The sequence below is a fragment of the Vidua chalybeata genome, chromosome 7, assembly GCF_026979565.1.
Source record: "Vidua chalybeata isolate OUT-0048 chromosome 7, bVidCha1 merged haplotype, whole genome shotgun sequence".
Lineage (NCBI taxonomy): Eukaryota > Metazoa > Chordata > Aves > Passeriformes > Viduidae > Vidua > Vidua chalybeata.
Window position 1 is genome coordinate 27343322 of NC_071536.1, and position 21692 is coordinate 27365013.

At 44.3% G+C, this 21692-nt stretch overlaps 1 protein-coding gene across 1 annotated transcript in view; it reads left to right on the forward strand.

Moving 5' to 3' along the window:
* GLI2 (GLI family zinc finger 2) overlaps nucleotides 1-21692 on the forward strand; it is a 188587-nt gene that overhangs the window by 131666 nt on the left and 35229 nt on the right. Inside the window, exons 4-5 of the mRNA XM_053948022.1 lie at nucleotides 16484-16686; nucleotides 18379-18570. Coding sequence (XP_053803997.1) covers nucleotides 16484-16686; nucleotides 18379-18570 — 395 coding nt within the window. The remainder of the gene's footprint in view (nucleotides 1-16483; nucleotides 16687-18378; nucleotides 18571-21692) is intronic.

Below are 21692 nucleotides of genomic sequence, written 5' to 3' on the forward strand. Positions count from 1 at the left end.
ACATCCCAAAGTACCACTGGTAGAGGAAGTCTACCAGAGTGTGGTTAATACATTAAAAATGGGACATTTTCAAGCTTACAGCTGCATTAGGGTGATGTTCTTACATGCACATTCTTGAAGACTGTTTGTCGTTACTCTGAGATAAAACTCCTGATTTCATAGGCTGTCTTTCATTCTCACTCAAGTGAAGTATGATATTTTACAAGAGAAAACTGCATTGTAGATAACAGAAAGCAGAGTGTAGACTGATAGGGAGGTGAAGGAATTAATGCATTCAGTCATCAAATCAGTAAATTAAAGGAAGATCAATCTAATCAGGACTAGCAAGAAGGAGAGGATTTGTAGAAGATACTTGAAAAGTATCTTCTTGAAAAGTATCTAAGAGATGAGTTGGTAATGCAGAGGGTCATACAGACAGTGCTCTGGGCTAAAGAACTGTTTTTAAGCCTCTTCCTATTCAGGAAAATGTGTAAGTGTATGCTTAATTAGAAATGCCTGTTTAAGTCTGTTGACTTCAGAAAAACTTTAATGAATGGTCACATGCTGTCCTGAGGAGAGTGCTGTTCTGAAGATACCACAGAATAGAAATGCTTACTAAATCCTGCCTGCGTATTTGTGCTGTTCATATTAGTAATTTTTCTTGTGTTGATATGGACTTGGCTGTTGACTTCAGACCTCTTACAGCAGTGGATTATTTGCTGGTGTTCTCATGAAAGACTTCAGTTACGATTCTTTAGATGATTTTTCCAAAGTATAAGTCCAGGTTTAATGAAGAGGGACTCTAGAGCTGCAGTGGTTACTTTCACACAGCATTGCTGTTACTCCAGCATCATCACAGAGGTCCCAGAACTGGTGTCAAATAGGCCAGTTTTGAGGAGTACAGCCATGTTACCGTGCAGACAAAATATCCCAATGTCTGCTTCCTATGATGACCAAATCTTCAGGGAATTACCAGTGTTTGAGTAACTGATAACCACTCAGGTCAGGCTGTGTTGGTGCTGTTGGTTTCAAATTACTCTCAAGGAGCCAATGACATTTTCAGTTCTCTGGCTTCTGAAATGAGGCCTTTGCTGCTGTTTTACCTTGCTGCTGTTTTACCCTGATCCCATGCTGTACCCTTGGGGATCAAGGTACAGCATGAGAGTTGGTGTATTACAGGGATCAGGTCAGGGTGAATAATTCTATTTTCTATAGACCAGCTAGAAGGATTTTGCAGTTGGTTCCCAGGAGAGAAATCATATAGAAGTGATTTCTGTTTTTCTATTTTTTCCTTGTCCTCCAGCCCAACTGATTCTCTGTAAGAAGTATTGCTAGGAACTGATGGACAATGAAGTATCTGCAAAGTTTTATCCAGTACATTTTGAAGCTTCAATAGTTACAACATGTTTGTATATTGTTTCCAATAGAGGTCTCTAAACAGAGAAATAGTCATATGAAACCAGTGTCAGCAGACCCCAAACCACTTTATTCATTTGGCAAAATAGTAGACTTCCAAAGTCAAATACATTTCTAGCCATCTTTGAAAAAGAAATTGTGCACAAACACATAACCCAACCACTTTTCAGGCTAGGTCAGAGAAATTCAAACCCTCACCCAGGACATGAGATGACCAGAATGTAAGAGACTAAAATGGAATTGAGCCAGCTTAGATATTTTAGAAGTCATGTCTTTTAAGGGTTCCAGAGGATCTTTACAAAGGACAAATACACTGGACTTTAGGGCTTTAGTGGATAGCAATGAAAACCGCTTCATATTCCTCACCAGAGCATCATCACGTGGCCTTGCCTAGTGAGTCGGAGGGAAAGGCATTCTCCCACCAACACCACTTCCTCCATGTCCTGGGATTGTCTGCTCAAGGCTTGGCTATGTCTTGACCTCTCTTGGCATGCAAGATCTAAACCTGGTATGACTCCAGACTTCCCTCAGCCACGTCTGGTTTGAATCCTGTCACTGCCTGGATGAGTTGTTACCACAAGAATAAGAATCTCTTCAAAGAGTTGTTTGTTTGTTTGTTTAAGAGACGACTTCTGCCAAATGTGAAGAAGGTAGAAGCTCTGTGAGCTGTAACTTCTTTCCCTTCAAGTCCTGATGTACTGCTGGAGCTCAGGATTCTGTCATCCTGGTTTCTTCCTTACTTGATCTCTGCAGAGCAGGTTTTGCATTTCTGGTGAATTATGTGACAATTTCTGATAAGGATGGATGGTGAGCAGACACCTGGGTTTGATTTCTGTGCAGATGTCACATTGCTTCAGGTATCTCACTCTGGTGCAGCATGTTGGGTGAGTGACCTTTCCCAGGGTGACTCAGTGAGTAAATGACACAAATTGAGAGACAGAAGATTCCTTAAGGTGCCTTGCGCTGAAGAGCGGCAGATTATGCTCCCTGCCAAAGTCTTGCACTGGATGCAGTGGTTTCCTATCCCTTCGTTTGGTTTTTGACTACGTTGCCAAACTGGACTTTTTCCAGGATCTGGTTTCTGTGATTGACTTCATTACTTGTGTTTCATAAACCCAACCCTTCCAGCTCTGTGTTCATTGGTGTTTTTCTCCCAGGCAGGGCAATTTTGTGGTTCACACATTCACCAGCAAAATTGCTGTGATCTGTGAACTTCCAGTGCAGTAAAGATTTGTGTATGCACATGGGGTGTGTGTGGTGTCTTCCTTACTTAGTAGTGTAAGGTCTCAGTCTAGTCTCCTCCTCCTGTTACCATCCTCACTGGTTAAAAGCTGGGCTGAAAGTAATCTCCTGGCCTACCGTGCACCATGGTCTGCACTCACCAGTCACATTTGAGATTCAGTTGAAAGAGCCAGTGATGTGCAAGAGGAAATCTTTAATTAAAATGAAATTGTAGACTTTTAGAAGCTGTTCTTGAAGGCTGAAGGTAGAAGGTGAACGTGGTGCAGCCCAGCAATCTGGCATCTTGGGAGGTGTTACAAGAGCTTGACAAACATGCCTGTAAAAATCCGTGTGTATGATAGCACAGGCTGCATTTGTTATTAATTTTTGACTTGTCAAACTTTTGTCTTCCTTCACTCAACAAGAGAATGAGACCTTTCATGTGGGATTTTTGTAATTAAAAGTTTATCTCCTACCAATAGGTCCTTAAAACTTCTTGCACTTGCTCTGTCTCTCAGATACTCTATGACTGACCTTAGAACATGGCCTGTGCATTCTTGTAGCTTTTCTTCACTGGCTAGAAACTCTTTCGTAGTAGGCATGAATGGTTGTATTAATCCTTACGGTTTTCGTGAGTACCAAGTGTGTACTGCATGCTGGGTAAGAGCAATTATATTGCCATTAGATTATGAGCAGCTTTCCTGTACCATGTTGTGACATGCACAAATAGAATTGTGAATATTGGCAATTTGGATCCAGATAATTGAATTTCCTTGGTTACTACTAATACTTCAGATTATTTAAACCATAAAATACTTTTTAAATCCATGCTATTTTTACCTGTTACATCCTTTGCTTATTTAAACAAATCAAGCAGCTGATACAACTAAATAAAAAAAAAACCCAAACATGCCAAGTGCAGGATTTTAAGTTCTATTTTAAAACTAAACTGCAGGATATGAGAATGTCTTATCAAAATCCTGTCTACAGCCTTTTCCTACAATGAAGGTATGTAAGAGCTTATACCCCACTGAAACCAACCTGAGCTGCAAGTGATACTTGATGGTGCAAAAAGATGACTGATGGGACTTTCAAAAGCTTCTACCACATGGAAAACCTCACAACTGGGATTTCAGCATAGCTTTGATCGCCAGGCTTGGTTTGTTTGCCACTGAGTTGTCCAAAATGAGTAAAGAAATCCACTGCACCTGAGCAGTTCTGATTTTTCATTTCCAGACCACAGTACAATGGCCCTGTGTTTGCCTTTTCCAAAACCAGAGAGAAATGTTTAAATAACATTTTGTGCTGAATTATTAAAACTGATGCAAATGTTTTCATTAAAATTTGAGTATGTTTAATACCCCTTCTCTTGAATTTTAAATAGAACCAATACTTGGTAACTTAATTGCCCAGCAATATATATTTTTTAGATTTTTGCCTTATATTAATAAAATGAGTGTATTTACATAGTTCCAACCTAAGCACATCTCGTTTTACTGACTAATTGCCTCATTTAAAGGGCACACAATGTTAACACCTTTTGGCTTGCCTGAGACTTTACGTCATGCTACATGCTGAATCCCATAGTGAACTTTATCCTATGCAAAAGATAAATCATGTTCTCTATCCTTCTTGATAAAATGGTCCAAAAAACCCTCCACATCTCTCTGATAATTTTAAACTGTCCTCATCACATTGAGGTTGTGTTCAGACTACCTAGATGACCATGTCAGACAGATTTGGGCTGCTGTTGTGGAATGCAGTGGCAGTAACCTGTGAGTTGAGCACCTGCAGTTGCCCATGCAGCCATCTCTCCTCGGCTCTGCATAGTTTGAGTGTGCACAAACAGGGCTGGGGGGGGTCTCATCCCACTCAGCACTCAAATGCCACATACCCTGTGTTGTGGTGAGATGCAGAAAGGGTGATTTTTGAGGCTGTGGAGTGATGAAGATCCTCCTGCTTCTGCCCCTGGATCAGCAGTACAGAAGGCACCAGAACTGTTAGTGTGAGGAGGATGTCTGGGGGCCTTTGCCAGCACTGATGCTGAAAAAAAACCCGTGTTTTTCAGGCAGCACCCCAAACCCAGCTGCAGTTCCCTGGAAGGGGGAGCATAAAGAGTGGCTGTGCCTCTGCCATTGGAGCATTTAGGAGGGAAACAGTTCCAGTGACTTGGCATCAACCTGGTCCTTTTGGGAATTAGATGTGACATTTGAGGTTAGGCTGGCATGACTTAAGGGTCAACTGAGGACTGGAGGTACTAAACTTGCTACTTTTATCCCTGTGAGCTTAGTGCCCAGCTTTAACCTGAGTTGAAGAAGGTCTGGGGTATCTAATATTGATGGGAAGCCCCATGCAGGCAGAGAGGCAGGTGAGAGCAGTGGCCAGGAGAGTTAAGGCCATGGCACAGCCCTAAGGACAGAAGCCACTGGTGGGTGGTGGCATGGTGATGAGCTGTCTTTGCCCAGGCCTCCTCTCCTGCTAGGCTGGTGAGCACCAGACCTACTGGATACCAACACAGCCATGGCAGATATGCAGGGCCAGGTTCTTTGGCCAGGAAAGACCATGTGCATGTGTACATCACTCTCCAGCTACAATGACAACAGCTCTTTGAAATGCTCTTCTGCATTTGCATTTACAAAAGCTGGATAAGCCTTTTTAAAAAAAATCTGATAAGTAGCAGGCAATTGAATTACCCACTGTTGACTGTATTGCTGTCTCTTAACAAACTCCATCTGTATGGTCTCCCTTTGTAGACACAATTTTATAACTTAATTTCCCTACCAAAACATCAGTGTTTACTTAGTAAGAAATCTGTTCTTTGTCAGCTTAAAACAGTGATTTCTTTATTACCACTCTGTGCAAGGAATGACAGCACAGAGTTGGCACTGAAGCAAGTCTGGTTGAGTCTACAGCGTTGTAATGGAAACAGGGTGAACTGAGGGTCAAGTATAATGGGATTTGTATACAGAAATGTGTCTGCATAAGGAATAGCTGCATGAGATAAGAGAATGAAAGATGAGGCCCACAGGTCTCCCTTTGCATGATGTTGGGAAGGAGGTACTGCTGTAGGTACACAGCAGACACAGGAGATGGGGTTACCTCTGTGCCAGCATAGCAAAGTTCCCTAAATCACATGGGCCTGCTCCTGCACCAGCTGATGTTGGTGGGTGTAGGATGGAGTGGGGTAGTCATCAGGGATTACTCTAAGAATGTTTTGTATGTAATTTTTACTGATTTTGGAAAGCATAGGGTCAGTGAGGGGTTTTCAAGCTATTACAGTCTGTGGCCTCCCTAAAAAATTCCTAGCAGAGTTGTTAAACGTAGTATCATGAATTTGGCCTGAATAACAAGAGATTTGCAGAGATTTTTTGCTGTCTTTTCACAGCCCCTAAAGGAGATTTTAGTGTTTCCCAAGGGTTTTGCAAACCACAGGTTGAAAAGCACTAGTGCAAACTTTCAGCAGTAAACAGCTGGGGAACATCCCCCATTCCTTCCCTGATAAATGTGTTATATTTTCCTATGCCATTGAAAAACTGAAAGAACAGGAGAGCAGCTGTAGTCAATGACACCAGTGGATCTGGGAGGAAAGGAGTTTTGCAAGGAAGGTTTTTTGGGTGGTTACGTGGCAGATGAGATATGAAACACCTCATCTTTTCTTACCATGAGATGATGATTTGCGGGGTGGGGGAAGCATCCTGGCTCTTTTGAAGTATGTTCAAGTTGTACAGTGCAGTGAGCAGGGCTGGGGTTTTGCATAGGACTGTTTATTGCTTTTACTTTCTCCTGCCATAAAGCCTTTCTCAGTCTTACATTGCAGGCTAGATCTACATTGCAGGTAGAGAAACGCCAGTTGTTGCAGGCAGTTGGAGACAGACTCTGCTTTCTCTGAATTTTTTGTGCTTAACTTTTCCCTATGCAAAATTAAACCCTAGCGGAATGCTGTCCAGATTAAAAAAAAAAAAAAATGTCTCGTTCATGTTCATTTTCTTTCTAATGTTAAAAAAGCAAATAAAAAGGAAAAAAAAATGATAGGTTAAAAAGAAGAAATTAATGTTGAAGTGCTGATTTATTGTTAATTCTCTTATTTTGTACAGAAAACTCCAGATACTTCAAGAGAAAAGCTTGTTTGGAATAAAAAGGGTTTATTCCCTACAGTCATATCAGTGAAAAACTTTTACCTAGTTCTGCTCTTCACCAAATAATTGCTTGCTTTTCAGCATCCTCGTTGCAAAGCAAAGGCTGGTTAGATCAGCCAGTCTGCTGGATCAGATCTTATATTACATCTTGAGCTCTTTGAGTGCCATTAGCATTTCCTTTTAGAAGTGAAGAAATATTGACAGTTTGGTAGGTTATCTCGCATTTTACTGCACGTTAGGGCACTTCAAAGTCTTTATGTAGTGATGGGAACTGTCATGAAGTAGATGTGAAAAGGGCCTTTGGTCCAACTAAACCTGTCAGCAAAAAGATTTAGGGCAGATGGTTATTATTAGAAATCAATGTATTTATTATATATTGTTCAGAAATATTTCCCTTTGGAGGTTACTGTGAGTACTGTTGCTGTTTAAAATGTGTCAAATGTCAGTAAAATTAATTCCTGCAGAAAACCCAGGGAGTCCCAACCAAAAGCTTTGTTATTATGGGAAGGCATGTCTCTTACTCCTTTGTGCTGTGATGCACCAGAGGCAGGCACACACACAGCACACCAGCAGAATGCCTGGCATGTGTCTGTGTATGTGAGATGTATTTCTGTGCAGCTATCACAATCACCTTTATGTACTGACGGGGCTCCTCTGTCTGCTGTGTCTGGAAAGGCTCTGTAGAGATCTGTGCTGTACCTGTTCCCATTTTGTTATATTCCCCTTTGTAAACTATGGGGTTTGGTTACTTCCAGTTAGTTACAGCAGCTTACTGCTGCTTAGGGCAAGTGTGTCATTTTTCTAAGGCTTGAACACCAGTGATTTTCCCCTGTACTTTAGAAAAGAGAAGCAGGACATTTCAGAGTTTTGTAGTTAATTGATTGTAGGTTTTCCTTCCTTGGTGTCTTGTTTAGCTATAGGTTTTAAGTTATAGGACCTTGGATTATGGGAAGAGGACATTCCCAACAGAAAAGGAGCATATTAGCAGAAACATTAATGCTGGAAGTCGTTGTCCTGGAACAAAGATTCATTTTCCATTCACCCCGTGATTTACAGCACATTCCAACCAAGTGATTTGGCTATGGTCTTCTGGCATAACATTGTTTGCCCTTTCCCTGACATTTTGCATATAAAGAAAAGTTATGAGCTTCTTGGGCATTCAAGGTACCAGGAAATGCAGGAGTCTTACCTAATTTGTTAACATGAAATTATAGATGTCAGACACAGACTCTGTTAGTTAACGTTGGTTAGAGTAATGCTGCAGCCAGTTGATTGTATTACAGTCATGATGAAGAGGAATGGTCTTTTTTTGCTTTTCTGGGATGTGACAGGTATGGAGCCAAGGCAGATTTAAATGTAATGAATGAATAAGCATTTTTTGTGGTTTGCATGACTCTTCCATGAGCCCCATTACTGTGGTGTTGCTGCCACTGTCTTTCTCTCTCCTCAATGGGTTAGTGCTGGCATAACATGGAAACAGACTTTTCCAAAGTAGTATAGGAATTGTCTTTTAAATGCTAAACCCTTCCGTAGCACTTGAATGTTAAAACCTTTTAAGGGAGAGAAGCCTCCACCCAAAAGTAGCATAGGAAGAAGACACTGGGCAGGGATTCAAAAACTCAGATTTCTTCCCCACAAACATGCACTTCCATTTGTTTTCCCAAGCCCAATTTCTTCACAGCTACAAGGAAAGTATTCACTTGAAAGTGCTAATATCCTCAACATGTGTCCCAAGGGAAAACATTGAGATGCAGAGAAATGGCTGTGTCACATCCAACACATCTCTCTAACACCCATTTTCCCCATCCCCACACCAGGGTTGACTCCTCTCAGATCTCCCTCAGCTCTGCCATCAGGATCTGGTCTGCGTCTACACCTTTCCCCATCTTTTTCCCCACCGATTCCTACCTCGCTTGCTCCTTCAATCAGCCATGCCTCTGCCCAGCCTTCATCCCCTCCCCACCCTGACCTTGCAGCATTTTGACACCCCAACTCTCAAAATTTGTGACTACTGGAATCAAGTTCTCATGCTTGGTGGTTTCACCCTGAAGCTCACAGGCCTCCGGGTTTGCACTGCTCCTTAGGTTGGCTTCCTTTCACTGGCTCCTACACCTCTATCCATGCTTTCCTTCATGCCTTTTCTCTCACTTTTCTTCCTTCTCTCCCCCTCAGCTATCTTCCTTGAAGTTCCCCTTCTTAAAATACGCTTCTTCTCTGAAGGCTTTCATCATTAATCTCTCAAGAAACTATCTTAGAGCCTCATCTGCTGTGCTTTGATTTATTCGTTGTGCAGTTTTTTTGGTAAGTATCTCACAAGAACTGAGCTGGTCATCCTTCTACCTCCATTCCTAAAGGAAAGCTTGTGTGAAAAGGTGAGCTTTCAGAACTTAAATTAAAAGATCATGTAAGTAAGATAATTAGATTAAAAAAAAGGATATTAGGATCTGAAACAGAATGTTTACTTTCTTTGATGTGCTTTTGGAACATATGTCTGCACAGTGGGTTGTGTGGCTGATTAAGTATAAAACAATCCGAGAAAAAATCACCACTATTAAGCTTAAATCAAAGATCTCTCCCTAAGACACTAATTTGATTTGGGTTTGAAGGTCTCGTATCAACTCCAATTTCTGCCTTTGATGTCTTGCTTCTTTGTGTGTCGTATAATGGAGGGCAACCTTACTTATAAAAATTTGCGGTTTTCTTCCATTTTAAAAGCAAATATTGTTATTGTTGTTGTGTTGCAGTTGTGACTACAAATGTCAGCCAATACTAGACCCTTGTGGTAAATGCAGCACAAATGCAATGAGAAACCATATGTGGTTAGGAGAGTTTTTAATCTGACAAGCAATTTCTGTGCTCAGGCTGCCAACTTTGCTCTCTCCAAAAGTTGCCCCTGACCCCACTGAGGCAGGCAACAACCTGTGAGCTTAAAAACGTTGTGAACTTATGGTAGAACTTAGATGAAAAAAGGTTTCAAACTCTAAACCAGAACACTTTTGCTTTCATTATTAAAAAATAATATGTATCAGGTGAAATCAAATAGGTTGATTGATTTGTTCTTGGGTTTAGGTATTTTAGATATAGGATTGAAGTCAGATATGTTTGAATATGGAATCATCTTTCAAAAGGAAAAATGAACGGTGTTTACCACCATTTTTTTCCACTTTCGTAACAAAAAATTCTTTTACTTACCCAGAGCAAGTATTTTAAATTACTCATATGCTAGAAGTAGCTTAAAGTCTAAGGGATAGGGAAAAACTTCATGCAAAGAAATTGTACCCGCCTTAGATTATGATACTGTGTAGATGAAAAACAGAGGAGTTGTGTTGGAGACCTGTTCTTGTTGCTCTTCCCATTGGTGGCAGAGTTTTCTTTGATTTCAGTAGTACAAGATTAGACTTAAGGCATGACAACTACCATTGCCAATGGATGTGGAGTGGGATTTTCATAGTGTCTACCTAAATCCTTCTCAAAGTGCTGCCCAAACCGCAAATTCACAAATAAGAGATTTCATATTCAGAGTTTTTTATCTGTTAAGGCCCAATGGAATTATCACAGTTACCTGATCTAACATCTGCAACACTGATTGTATAGGATTCCCCTCTTTAATTTCTACAGTGGGAGAAATTACTATATCCTACTATTAGAACTCCAAACTTTGCTGTGCACTTAAAGCTCATCTTAAAAAAACATGTCGTTTTGCTGTACAGTCTTGTTGCAATGCTGAATTTACCAATTCCATCCATAAACCCATCTAATGGGAACTTACCCTTGTTGATAAAAGTATCTTTTAAAATAGATGTTTTATTGTTATAAATCTTTTATTATTATTATTTTTATGCTTCCTTTTTTGCTCGAAGACATGTTTGAGGGGTAAAGAGAAAATACAAACTGCATGAAGCATGCCCATTAAATTTCTGCAGAAAAGCCATAACTATTTTTGTTCAGATTCACAATCTCTATAACATCTTATAAGTGAGAGCATTAACTGCTGAATTAGCCATGGTAGCTCTGCTTTTCTATATATTCCTCTTTGTGAGTATGAAAAAAAAAATTATTAACCTTATTTTAGAGCTGAGAAGATACGGGGGAAAAAAATATTACTTGTGCTGTGCATCCCGATGGAGTGGGGGCTGGGAGATAGCAGTGATGTCTCTGGAGTCCCCATCTCGATCTCTTTGTAGAGGGACACAGAGGCTGGCTCTCCAAGCCGATAGTCTTATATTCGATCATCAGGTCACTTTACTGGGTAATTTTCAACTTGTTGCAGTGCTGGGAGAGCTAGAGAGAGCGAGTGATTCCCCATCGCCTCATTACCAGGCTGCCCTGCGCTCCCTGGAGCGGCTGGGGGGAGAGGCGGCTGCGAGGCAGCTCTGCGCCGCTCCTGCGGCACATCCTCTGCTCTCCGAGCAGAAAAAACGGCAGGGAGGGAAATCTTTGTGAATGATCAAATGCCATGTGAATTTGATAGTCGTGGCCCAGGTTTGACCTCTGGAAGTTACCTTGTTTTGAGGGACCTCGTGGGGTTTGATCCTCAGGGTACCGCACAACTGTTGCGACCTCTCGCCCTTCCTGTTGTAAGGGACTTTAAATCAGAAATAAACAGAGGTGAAGCTGAGGGGCTGGTGAGAGCTGTTTAGACTGAATCATTTAGCATGAATCCTGGGGCACTTTTGGTTTCCTGTTGAATACAACTTTGGCATCCCATCCATACAGTGTCTACCATGAGAGCAGTCCATTTTCCAGTCATCTGTATGGCTTTCCTCCATCTCCTTCAGGCAAAGGTGTTGTTCTGGGTACACAGGACGTGGAAAAACAGGCGAGGAAGTTTTGTGTAAAACAAAACAAAAGGAAGTTTTGGGGTTTAAAAGTGGGGTTTAAAAACGACTGTTGGCTTTAAAAGCGCTTTTTTAATAGCAAAACTACTGGAGTATGATACCCCTCTCCATGAGTAGTTCTGTTCCTTGCTTCTATGTCTGTTTAGCAGCTATGCATTTCTTTATTGTAGAGCAAAACAATTGCCCTCAAGTGTCCATATTCCATTAAGCATATGGAAAAGTATTCAGCCCTTTGTTTTCTGCAGAATGAATTTATTTCTCACTTAAGTATTAATTTAAACTAGTCATGGAACATTAGTGCTTGGTAATTGTCCACATTTTTCTGGGGTTTATTTAACTGATGGAGATTATTTCAGAAATGTGCAACTTCTTTAAGTGTTACATTCATTGCTGAGTGCCCCTTGCAGAGGCTGCAGGCTCACAGCAGTGGTAAGATGTTGCCTCATCTCCATCACACAAGATTTTGGAACTGCTGATGCATGTCCACTGAGGGAGAGTGGGAAAAAGTCACCCCAATGCTTTTCATAGCAGTCAGCACTGATTTTGCCAGTTCCTGAGGTTTGCCCTTCCCAGGAGCCCAGCCCAATTCCTCAGAGAGGATGCTGCTCCTCTGCCATGGGACCACAAGGCTTCTTTCTCAGCACTGCATCCAGCAGAAGCATCAAAGACAAGCACTTGCCAGGCTCCAAGGCACATACAGGAGAATGGTGCTCTGCCACACTGAAAACCACGGGCTGAGGTTTCTTTGCCTCAGTTTTCAAAGGAAACTGCCAGCTCTTTCTCCCAGACTTCGGGATGAGACTGCAGAGCTTCAGACGAGCTGTCACTCCTTTCAGCAAAACCCAAGAGGCAAGAAGCAGATCTCTTTTCCCCAGTGAAGGACTGTTATGGAGTGACCAGCTCCTGGGAAATCATCAGAAGTCTCCCAGTGTCCTACAGGCAGTGTGTATCATGTCTCAGATGCTGGTATCTCTCCTTTTGCTGATTGTGTTTCTCTGCTGTCAAGTGTTACCACTGCCCCACAGTTCTGCTCTGCAGGCTGAAGCCAGGTAAATTGTGCCAGGATTTCTGCTCTCCCAGAGGGGTCATCCACTACACTGGTAAAGACCTACTCTGTAAAACCTTTAGTAGCTTGTATGCCCCCAGCACCACCATGAGGCCCTGCAGCCCTTAGGTGGCATCAGGTAATGTCTCCCACACCTCAGTGTCTCCCTCTGTTAAAGAGCAGCAAAGGAAAAGCCACTGCTGGGTGGGGAGGGAAATGAATCCAGGCTCACGTGCTTCGTCAGAGATGCAAATTGCTCTACAAATCCTGAGCATTAATTATAGAGCCTGGGCTTCTCGCTGGAGCCATGGGGAAAACAGGCTCCTGGCTCACATTAAATTTAATGGTGTTTGGACACCCAATTCCCTTAGCCTATTTGAAAACCAGAATCCCACTTTCTCCAGATATATATGTGGTCAGGTGAAATCCCTCATCCCACTGCAGACAGCAACATTTTTACAGCATTGCATTCAGCAAAGCCAGGAGCTCTCCCTCAGGTGGTTGGATGTTTTCCTTGTGCCATCTGTGGGATCCAGGAAAGAAACAGGGAGTGACAGTTAGCAGAGGTCTGGACAGAGAGCTCTATGGACAGGCTGAAGAACGCAGCTCTGGCACCATGGTTTCATTGCACGGGCTGGTTCACCACACCAAGCTGAAGGCTGTCCCGCTGCAGGGTCTGGGACATGGGCATGGAGAGCCCTGCATGCCCTAGATGTCAGCTGGACATGGGGACAGAGCTGCCTTCCTCCAGCACTGCTTCATCTCTCATTCAGTGCCTCCAAAGAGCAGTATGTGATGGTTCTTCTCTGCAAGGAGCAGACCGGTGAGGATACAGCTGCCTCTCACTGTGTAGTTGCAGTGGCAATGTGATGGGCTCAGTGTGGGATGAGATAAGAAATAATCAGTTGGGGAAAAAGTGAGGAAAAAAAATCAAACTCCTAACTTTGGGGAGTTAGGAGCAGAGGGTGATCCCCTGGCTGAGTGAGTTGCTCCTGGTAGCCAGCTCCTGGAAGCCACGTTATTTTGTGACATGCTGCACTGTGGGATGTTGTTTTGCTAGAATTGTAGGTGTACAACAGTGAGAGGTGATCCCTGCCTGGGAGAGCTCACAGAAGCCAGACTTTGATGGGAGTATGGCTGTCCTAGTCTGCAGATGTACCAGTGAGCAAGGACAGGCTTTAAGCAGAGCCATAAGGAGCTGCCTACTCTCTAGCCCAGTCTTTGTGCACAGGGCCAACCTAATGTTCAAACACCAGCTGTGTTTCCAGCTGCATGCATTTTGGGGAAATTCTTGATCTTTTTCCCAGTGTTACCTCTTTGTTCAGGGTGGAGTTTTCCTATTCTGAGGGACTCCAGCATTTCTGCCTAATTTAGCACAGAGAAAATGAACAGCAAACCCTTCATATTGTTATACGCATTTTAGATGTCGGCCTCACAGTTTGATCAGCAGAGGCTCCAAAGGCTCGTAAACCTGGTAATACATAGTTCCAGGACTGCATCAAAGAAGTTCACAACCCTTTTGGGAGAAGCTGTGAGTACTGATGAAAGAGGGAACTTATTGTATATGTAAGAAAACCTCTTTCATGGCTTATGTATTAAGGCAGGCTCTGTGGCCCAGGGAAGATTGGGGCTGCTTTTAATTTACATCGCCCCTCACTTATATTAAGTCTTCGTCAGAAGAAAAATTAGTCAGATGTTTTCTTAATGACATCATTTTTTTTAATCCTGTTTCATTTTTTCCAGATGAGGCGGTGGAGATTATTAGAAATGAATTGAAACTAAATCTGGAACAGAGACTTTGATTCACTTCTCCCTCCTCCCCGGTAGAAATAAATTGGTCGGCTCCGTGCTCGGATGCCTTTATTAGCAGCCTCGACAGAAACCAGCCCCAGCGGCCTCAGCTGCAGCTTCCTGAGCTCGCCGCCGCCACGGCTGACGTCATGGCGAGAGGCACCAGGGAGTGACTTTGGTCACCCCATAATTTTGGTAATGGAAGGCCAAGGCAACACAGGTGGGGAGGTTATGAGGTCCGAAATAGCCATGCCATCATCAGTTCGTCTTTCAGTGTCATGAAAGAAAACAGGGTTGATGCTGGTAGGTGTTTCTCTGGCAAAACCCCAGCCTGGGTCTCACGAGCCACCTGTTTTGGTGGCTGTGCATCTCCACAAAGCCTTTATGTGTGACAGGTTTTCACTGCCTGGTATTTCACACCACTGAGCCACAGAGTGCATTGCTACAGGAAAGTACTTTGAATTATAAATATTTCAGAAGGCATTTAATTTACTACCCATCAGCAGAAAGTGTTCAAAAAGCCACAAGGTTTACTAATTTATCAGAAAGACAGAGAAACACACAGAAGATCAAACAAAGACAAACATGCTCGTTAAATTGCTGAATAAGTCTGCAAAGCTTATATTACATTTCTGTGTGGTTTTGTTGATATGCAAGTATTACAAATAAATTAAAATGCACCTGAACTGTTGATAAGGCAGGGTGGGACTGAGATCCTGAGGTGCTGGTGGCGTGTCGAAACTGCTCAGACCTTCGTGTTTGTGGTTGTCTGTGCATGGAGAGACAGATCTTCCATGCACTCACTAATGGCATATTTGAATAGTCTTAGTGAAGGGCCTTTGTAATACCCTCCCTTAGATCAGCCCACGTCCCAGATCCCTGACCTCCAAATCCCTGTTGTCTTCTGTGCTCAGGGTGCAACCCCATGGGGTGCACATCCATCTCCCTCAGCTTTGCCAGAGCACCCAGTCAGGGACAAATGCTGTCCCTGCTGTGACCTGTGTGTCAACGCCAGCTCTGCTTCCAGCAGTCTGTGAGTACAGAGAGAGCTAATACAAAGCAGATTTTGCTCTTTTGTTTTGCCTAATGACAGCTCTGCCTCCTTTGGTGTCTAGCTCAGATTTTCTGCTTCTCAGGTCAGGGTGAGTAACTTTTTCTCCTTTGCACCCTCTGTGGTTTGTCTAAGAGGCTGGAGGGTACAGTAAGGCATGTGTCTGGGAGAAGTCTGCAGACTTCTTCTTCCATCCTTGTTTACCCTTCAAAAAACTGCTTAAGCACTGAAACACGCATGTGATGGTTTTTTGTTACCTGCTGAATCCCTCAGTATTTACTGACTTTATTCTCAGGTAGCGCTTGGCCTGGGGAAGATCTGAGGGATTTAAGAGAGGCGGCCCCCAGAAAGCATGCAGTAAAACCTCTCATGAACTTTTGCCCTCTGAACCGTACCACCAACCTGTCAAGGAGGTTTGTGCTGGCCATGATGGACGCAGGAGGTGGGGCTGCTGCGCCAGCACGGGCCAAGCCATGCATGCTGGGCTGAGCAAAGCGCAGCTCAAGATCACATAAGTTCTTCTTGCAATATTTCCATCCTTGCACAGACTGCCCTGTCTAGGGCTTTCTGCACATGGCAGTACTAGACATCTGGATATCCAGGGGCAGTGAAGAGCTTGCAAACCCCAGGTTTGCCGCAAATATCGTTGTGTGGGCAACCTCCCTGTGCAAGGAGATGGGGTGGGATCTTCTCTAGCACAGGGTATGTTCCATGCCTCCTCTGTATGCAGGCACTGCCTAAAGCAGCTCATGCCCCTTTCCACAGCAGCCCAGTTGGGGTGAGCCACCTTGCACAAATACATATTTAGTGCAATACTGGTGCATGTCCACAGGAAGCTTGGGAGCTTCAGACTCTGCGTATGCCAAGAAGACAAGATTGTCCCGCTGTGTGTCTGAACTCCTCTCTTGTGGGCACAGGTGGTGGGGCAGGACAGAGAAGGGTGGCAAGCAGTTGTGCGTGCTCTGGGTGGGTATGAGTGACAGCGTGTCTCTGTTTTCCTTCCCAGACCTCCTCCTCTGAGCGGCAGCCCTGTCATCTCCGACATCTCCCTCATCCGCCTGTCTCCGCACCCTGCCGGGCCTGGCGAGTCGCCCTTCAGTCCCCCTCACCCCTACGTGGCACCCCACATGGAGCACTACCTCCGCTCTGTGCACAGCAGCCCCACGCTCTCCGTCATCTCTGCTGCCAGGGGCCTCAGTCCTGCCGACGGTAAGGCACTGCGCTACTGGTACTGCAGCGATTTTGTAGCTCACCAGGACTGAAATTCCCTAAAACCCGGGGATTTACAACTGCAAAGACTCCTCAGCTGCTCTCTGAAGTGGGAGAGCTGTCTCTTTTCCTTTTGTTGTGTCTTTTTTTTTCCCATTTAACTACACATTTGTTTTGCATCATCGCACTGAGAAAGCAGAGCGTGAGAATAGCGATTACTGCTGGATCATATTATAAATACTTTGCTTAAAGTACGTTCTTCTCTGCAGCGCTCTCTTTCTCTCTTAGGAGCTTCCCTGTTCTTATGTCTCTACTGGGACCTAGCTTTCCCCAGAGAGGGTCACAGTTGTTCTGGCTGCCTGGCCTGGTTGAGACTGATGTTACAGAGGAGACAACACCAGCTGGGTTATCCCCTGTTGGCTTTGTGTCTGGGGTCAGCGTGGCTGCTGAGTGAAGTCGAGGGGCCATACTTTCTTCCTCCTTACTCCTGAGCTACTCTGCAGCAATCTTCAGGGAAGGAGGGGATATGTGGGGAGTTGGTGCTGGGTGCTGTCAGAGGTGATCATGCTCTCTGAGCCCTATCAGACCTCAGGTTGGGGAGCTGGGGACAAAGACATCCAATAGAGAAAGGGGAAAATGCACATCACTGCTTTCACTTGGCAAGGTGTAAGTCATGCCTTACTTCATCAGGAGAGCTTCATTACACAGTTGCAGGTGGCTGGCTCAGTGCCCAGGGAATAGCTGGGGACCTGGTCTCTGCATGCCCAGCAAACCCCCACCTCGGCTCCCAAGCTGCTGCAGGGGCCAGCGGCCCTTCAACACTGCAAAGCAAAGTGCACCAGAGAGAAACAAGGCCCCTGGATTAGTGTCTGGCAGCATAAAACTGTCTTGTATAGCTAAAACAACATCACTATAGTGATGGGGACAAGCATATGTCTTCTTCTTCCCTCCCTTTAAAACGTCATTGGAACTCTCAGGCACCCGCCAGAGAGAGTCTGATGGCTTGTGTGTGTGTGTGTGTTCTGCCCTGTCCTCTCCTTCCAAAACCAGTTGCATTGTTTGCTATGGAAAAAAGGCATTGCATTTTGGGTTGCTTTTCTTTTCCTCCTTTTCTTTTTTTTTATTTTTCCCCTTGTTTAAGGTGGTGGTAAATAAGTTAATGGGGCAAGCGGGTGGGGAGGCAGGTTTGAAAAATTACAGCTGGGAGAAAGTGAGTGTAATTGGCTTTGGCAGCCAAAATGGTTTTATGCTGCCAGACACTAAACCTAGTTCTATGCATTAGACCTTGGCTTTAATTTCCTCACGCTGCTATCGGGAACTGGGCTGCATTTGTCTTTCCTTCCTAATAGGCAGGGATGTTAATGCTGACAGGGTTACTGCTGTCGGCAGCCTGGGCCCTCTCCCCCCCTCCCAGGGGTGCTGGCTGCATCCGAACGGGAGGATTATTAGAAGGGGGAACGAGAGATTGTTTATAAATTTGCGGAAATGGAGGAATGCAGAGGCCCCAGCCTGGTCTCCTTTGTCCACAGAAGCACGCCCAAGCGCACGTCACGCGCGGCCTACGCGGAGCCGTGCGGCTGGGGCTGGCGGGGGGCGCGGGGGGAGCCGGGGCTGCCAACGTCAGCTCCAAGGTCTAACACTGCAGTGGGAACCTTCTCCCCATGTTTCTCTCCTCGCCTGCGGCTCCAACAGTGGCTCATGAGCACCTGAAGGAACGAGGCCTCTTTGGGCTGCCACCGCCACCACCGGGAGCCAACCCTGCTGACTACTACCACCAAATGACGCTGATGGCCGGCCACCCAAACCCCTATGGGGACCTCCTCATGCAGGGCGGGGGAGCAGCCAGCACAGCCCACCTCCACGATTACCTCAGCCCTGTTGATGGTGAGTAGCAGCTTGAGTTCTTTCTGGCATGGCTGAAATTTTGGGATAGATGGATGGGACTGCCCTCCGGGTGGAGGTTGCTGAATGTGGTCACTCTGCCCTGCTGGAACTTTTGGGTGCTGCACTATAATTTTTGATTTAAAAGGTCACCTCCTTCCATAGATATATATAAAATACACATAACCTAAAATAGATATATCTTGCTGTCTTAGGGAGGATGGCATGGCTGCAGCATGGGTAGGAAATGGGCTGGTCCAGCAAGCTGGCCATTGCTGCTGTCCTGCTGGATTGACCATGGGTGACCAGAGTGTGCCTGGGGACAAGCTACATCTCTAGCTCCCCATCCCACCCTGTGTTTTGCCTGCTTGGTGTCTGGGGTGAAGTTGGGCCATGTGCATGCAAAGCTGGGCTAGGCACAGTGGACATCTCATCTTGGTTGGGACCTCTCAGGTCCACAAGGAGAGAAAATACCTGAATGGGCAGACACAGTGGAAAGAATAAAATAGTACTTTGAGCAAGGAAATTAAAAAAAAACCAGGAATGTGGTATTTGTGATAGCATTGTGTGTTATAAACCCAGAAAGCTCTCTCTCCTGGCTACATGAAGAAGAAATAGAATCACGTTAGGCACTGCAGTGCTGAGTCAACCCTGTGGCCTGACTGCTGCCCTGGGAAGAGTCTATCTGGAAGCATATATGAGGTCCATATGATTTTTAGAGCTGTTAGAAATGTCTTTCACTTCATGCTGCATCTTGCAAGAACTGAGGTTGTACAGATATTACAGAGGGCAGTTCGGGGATTATTTCTGCTGCAAGAAGAAGAAATCTCAGTTCAACTTTCAGATTCGGTGTCTGTTTCTTGGGATGTCTTTGGATTTGCCTGTGGACCATTACAATTTTTGGAGTGGAGATCTGCATCATTTCATTACCGCTTCAAAGTTTCTGTTGTTGAGCTTTTAAGATGAAAGACTTTATGGTCTTGCTGCTTCATAAAGTGACTGGTTTAGAATGATAAAAGCTGTTCTGGCTTTTCAGTGATGGGAGTTTACAGATACTTCTAAAGGAAAAACAGTTTCTCATCTGTGGTGCTGTGGAAGTTTTACCTGAACAGTCATTTTGTGCTGGCAGTTCCTAGATTAATTTGGAACCTGGATCCCAGTCTGAGAGGGAGAGCACAAGCTCCTTGGTACCATCTGCCTTCTAACACCCAAAATATATCCCAGGCTTCTCTGCTACAAAGCAGGTGGTCAGTAAGACTGCTCTGTATTCTCTCGCAAGGGTTAATGCCTGTGGTTATAGCAGATGGGTGCAAACGAGCCCTGCCAAGTTCTCCTCAGGCTCATGAACAAGACTCCTTCCTCCTTGCCTCCTTATTAGTCCATCTCTGACCAGCAGTGCCTCACTGAAGTGCCAGATAAACAACCAGTGAGGGAAGCAAACACAACTGTTTTCATGGTGGTACAGGCTGGCTCCCAGCACACCAAAATGCTCATCCTCTGGTTTGCTGAAGATCAATCTTTATCTGAGGTACTGAGATGCTCCCCTTGGCAGAAGACTCATACTGTTTGCCTTCTCCTGAAAACAGCTCCACAGTGAATCATGGTATCAAAGGGTCCGTTTCATGCAGCCAAGCTCATAACCTTGATTCACTGCAGAGCCAGAGCTCACCAAGAATTTATTACAATCTTTTGGAAAAGCTTTGTTGGTTATTAACTGGAAAGCCTTTTCTGGGTCTTCACGTGTTCTGCATGAGATGGAAACTTTCAAACATTATGAGAATGTGGCATGAGACACTACTTTTCAAGAATGTGTAAAGGAGCACCAGTCCAGTACCAGTCTATATGCCTGGGTTTATCCATCACCTAGAGAAAAGAGAGACTTATACATTATTAAAGCAGAGAGTAAAATGGATGGCTCTGAAATGCTCGATGAGGAGACAGTGTCTCCTTCTCTTTTTAGAAAGTTATTTCAAAAATTTAAATCAGCAGGGCCTAAGTAAATAGTTGAACAGATAATTTAATAAAGCATCCTCTTATGGTGTTTTTCTGAGACAAGAATATCAGTAGCATGCATAAACCTCCAGTGAGTCACCACTTCACTGCATCTGTCGTTCAGAGAGCCCTTTTCTTCCCAGGGAGCCTGGGAACATAGAAACTTTACAAGAATTAGTTTGCTGAAAATGCAGGTATCTCTTGTTAAACCACATGCAGCACCATCATTCATCTGTGATAACACTGGCACCTGCAAAAAAAAAAGCAGGAGATAAGCATATATTAAATCTGGCCTATTCAGTGGCATGTCACTTCCAAACATCTGCTGGTTGGTCCATGGGAGCTGTGGACACTGGCTATGGTGGTTCTTCCACAGACACCTACCTGCGCCTTTCTGGTTTGTGTAATTGCATTTCTCATAGAATTTCTCAGTGCTTTCATGTTTTTTTTTGTCAGTGTATTCCACTCCATCACATGTCTAAGGTCGGGAAAAATAATAGGATATAAATGGCAGCTGGAGCTTGTTGGTGCCAACCCTGTACCAGGTCTGCTGAGTGTTCACATGGTGACTGAGCTGAGCTGCCCAGAGCTGCATCTCTGCTGGGTTTTCAGTGTACAGCTAGAAGAAGTTAAAGCAGTAAAGTAGACCAGATTTAAGTTTTATGTACCAAATTGCTGTGGTGTTCAGGCCAGTCCCAGTGGAGACTAAACAACCATTCAGTTGCTTCTCCTGTTCCATTTCGTCATCCAAACAGGGACTCAAAATCCAAGAGTGTAGTTTGAATCCAGGCTTAATCCTGTTTTCTGGAAAACCTATACTTTCAAATCAAAAATTAATCACTTTCCAATGTCACAACATTGCTGATGGGGTACGTTTGAGACTATCTACAGGCTCTATTCACCAGACCAAAACAATCTGTTGCATTTCTTTTTTAGAAGTAGTGCTACACGGTGGATTATTCCAGGTGACGGAGTGGTTGTGCAAGAGCATCCCTGAGGCAGAAAAGACTGGAGGGGAACACAGTGACCCTGGAGATGGCTACCAGTTTCATGTTTAATACTTCCAGCTGCTTTTTCCCCTAGGCACAGGGCTTCCTGTGATTACCCTCAGCCCTTCAGGAGGAGCCTTTTTC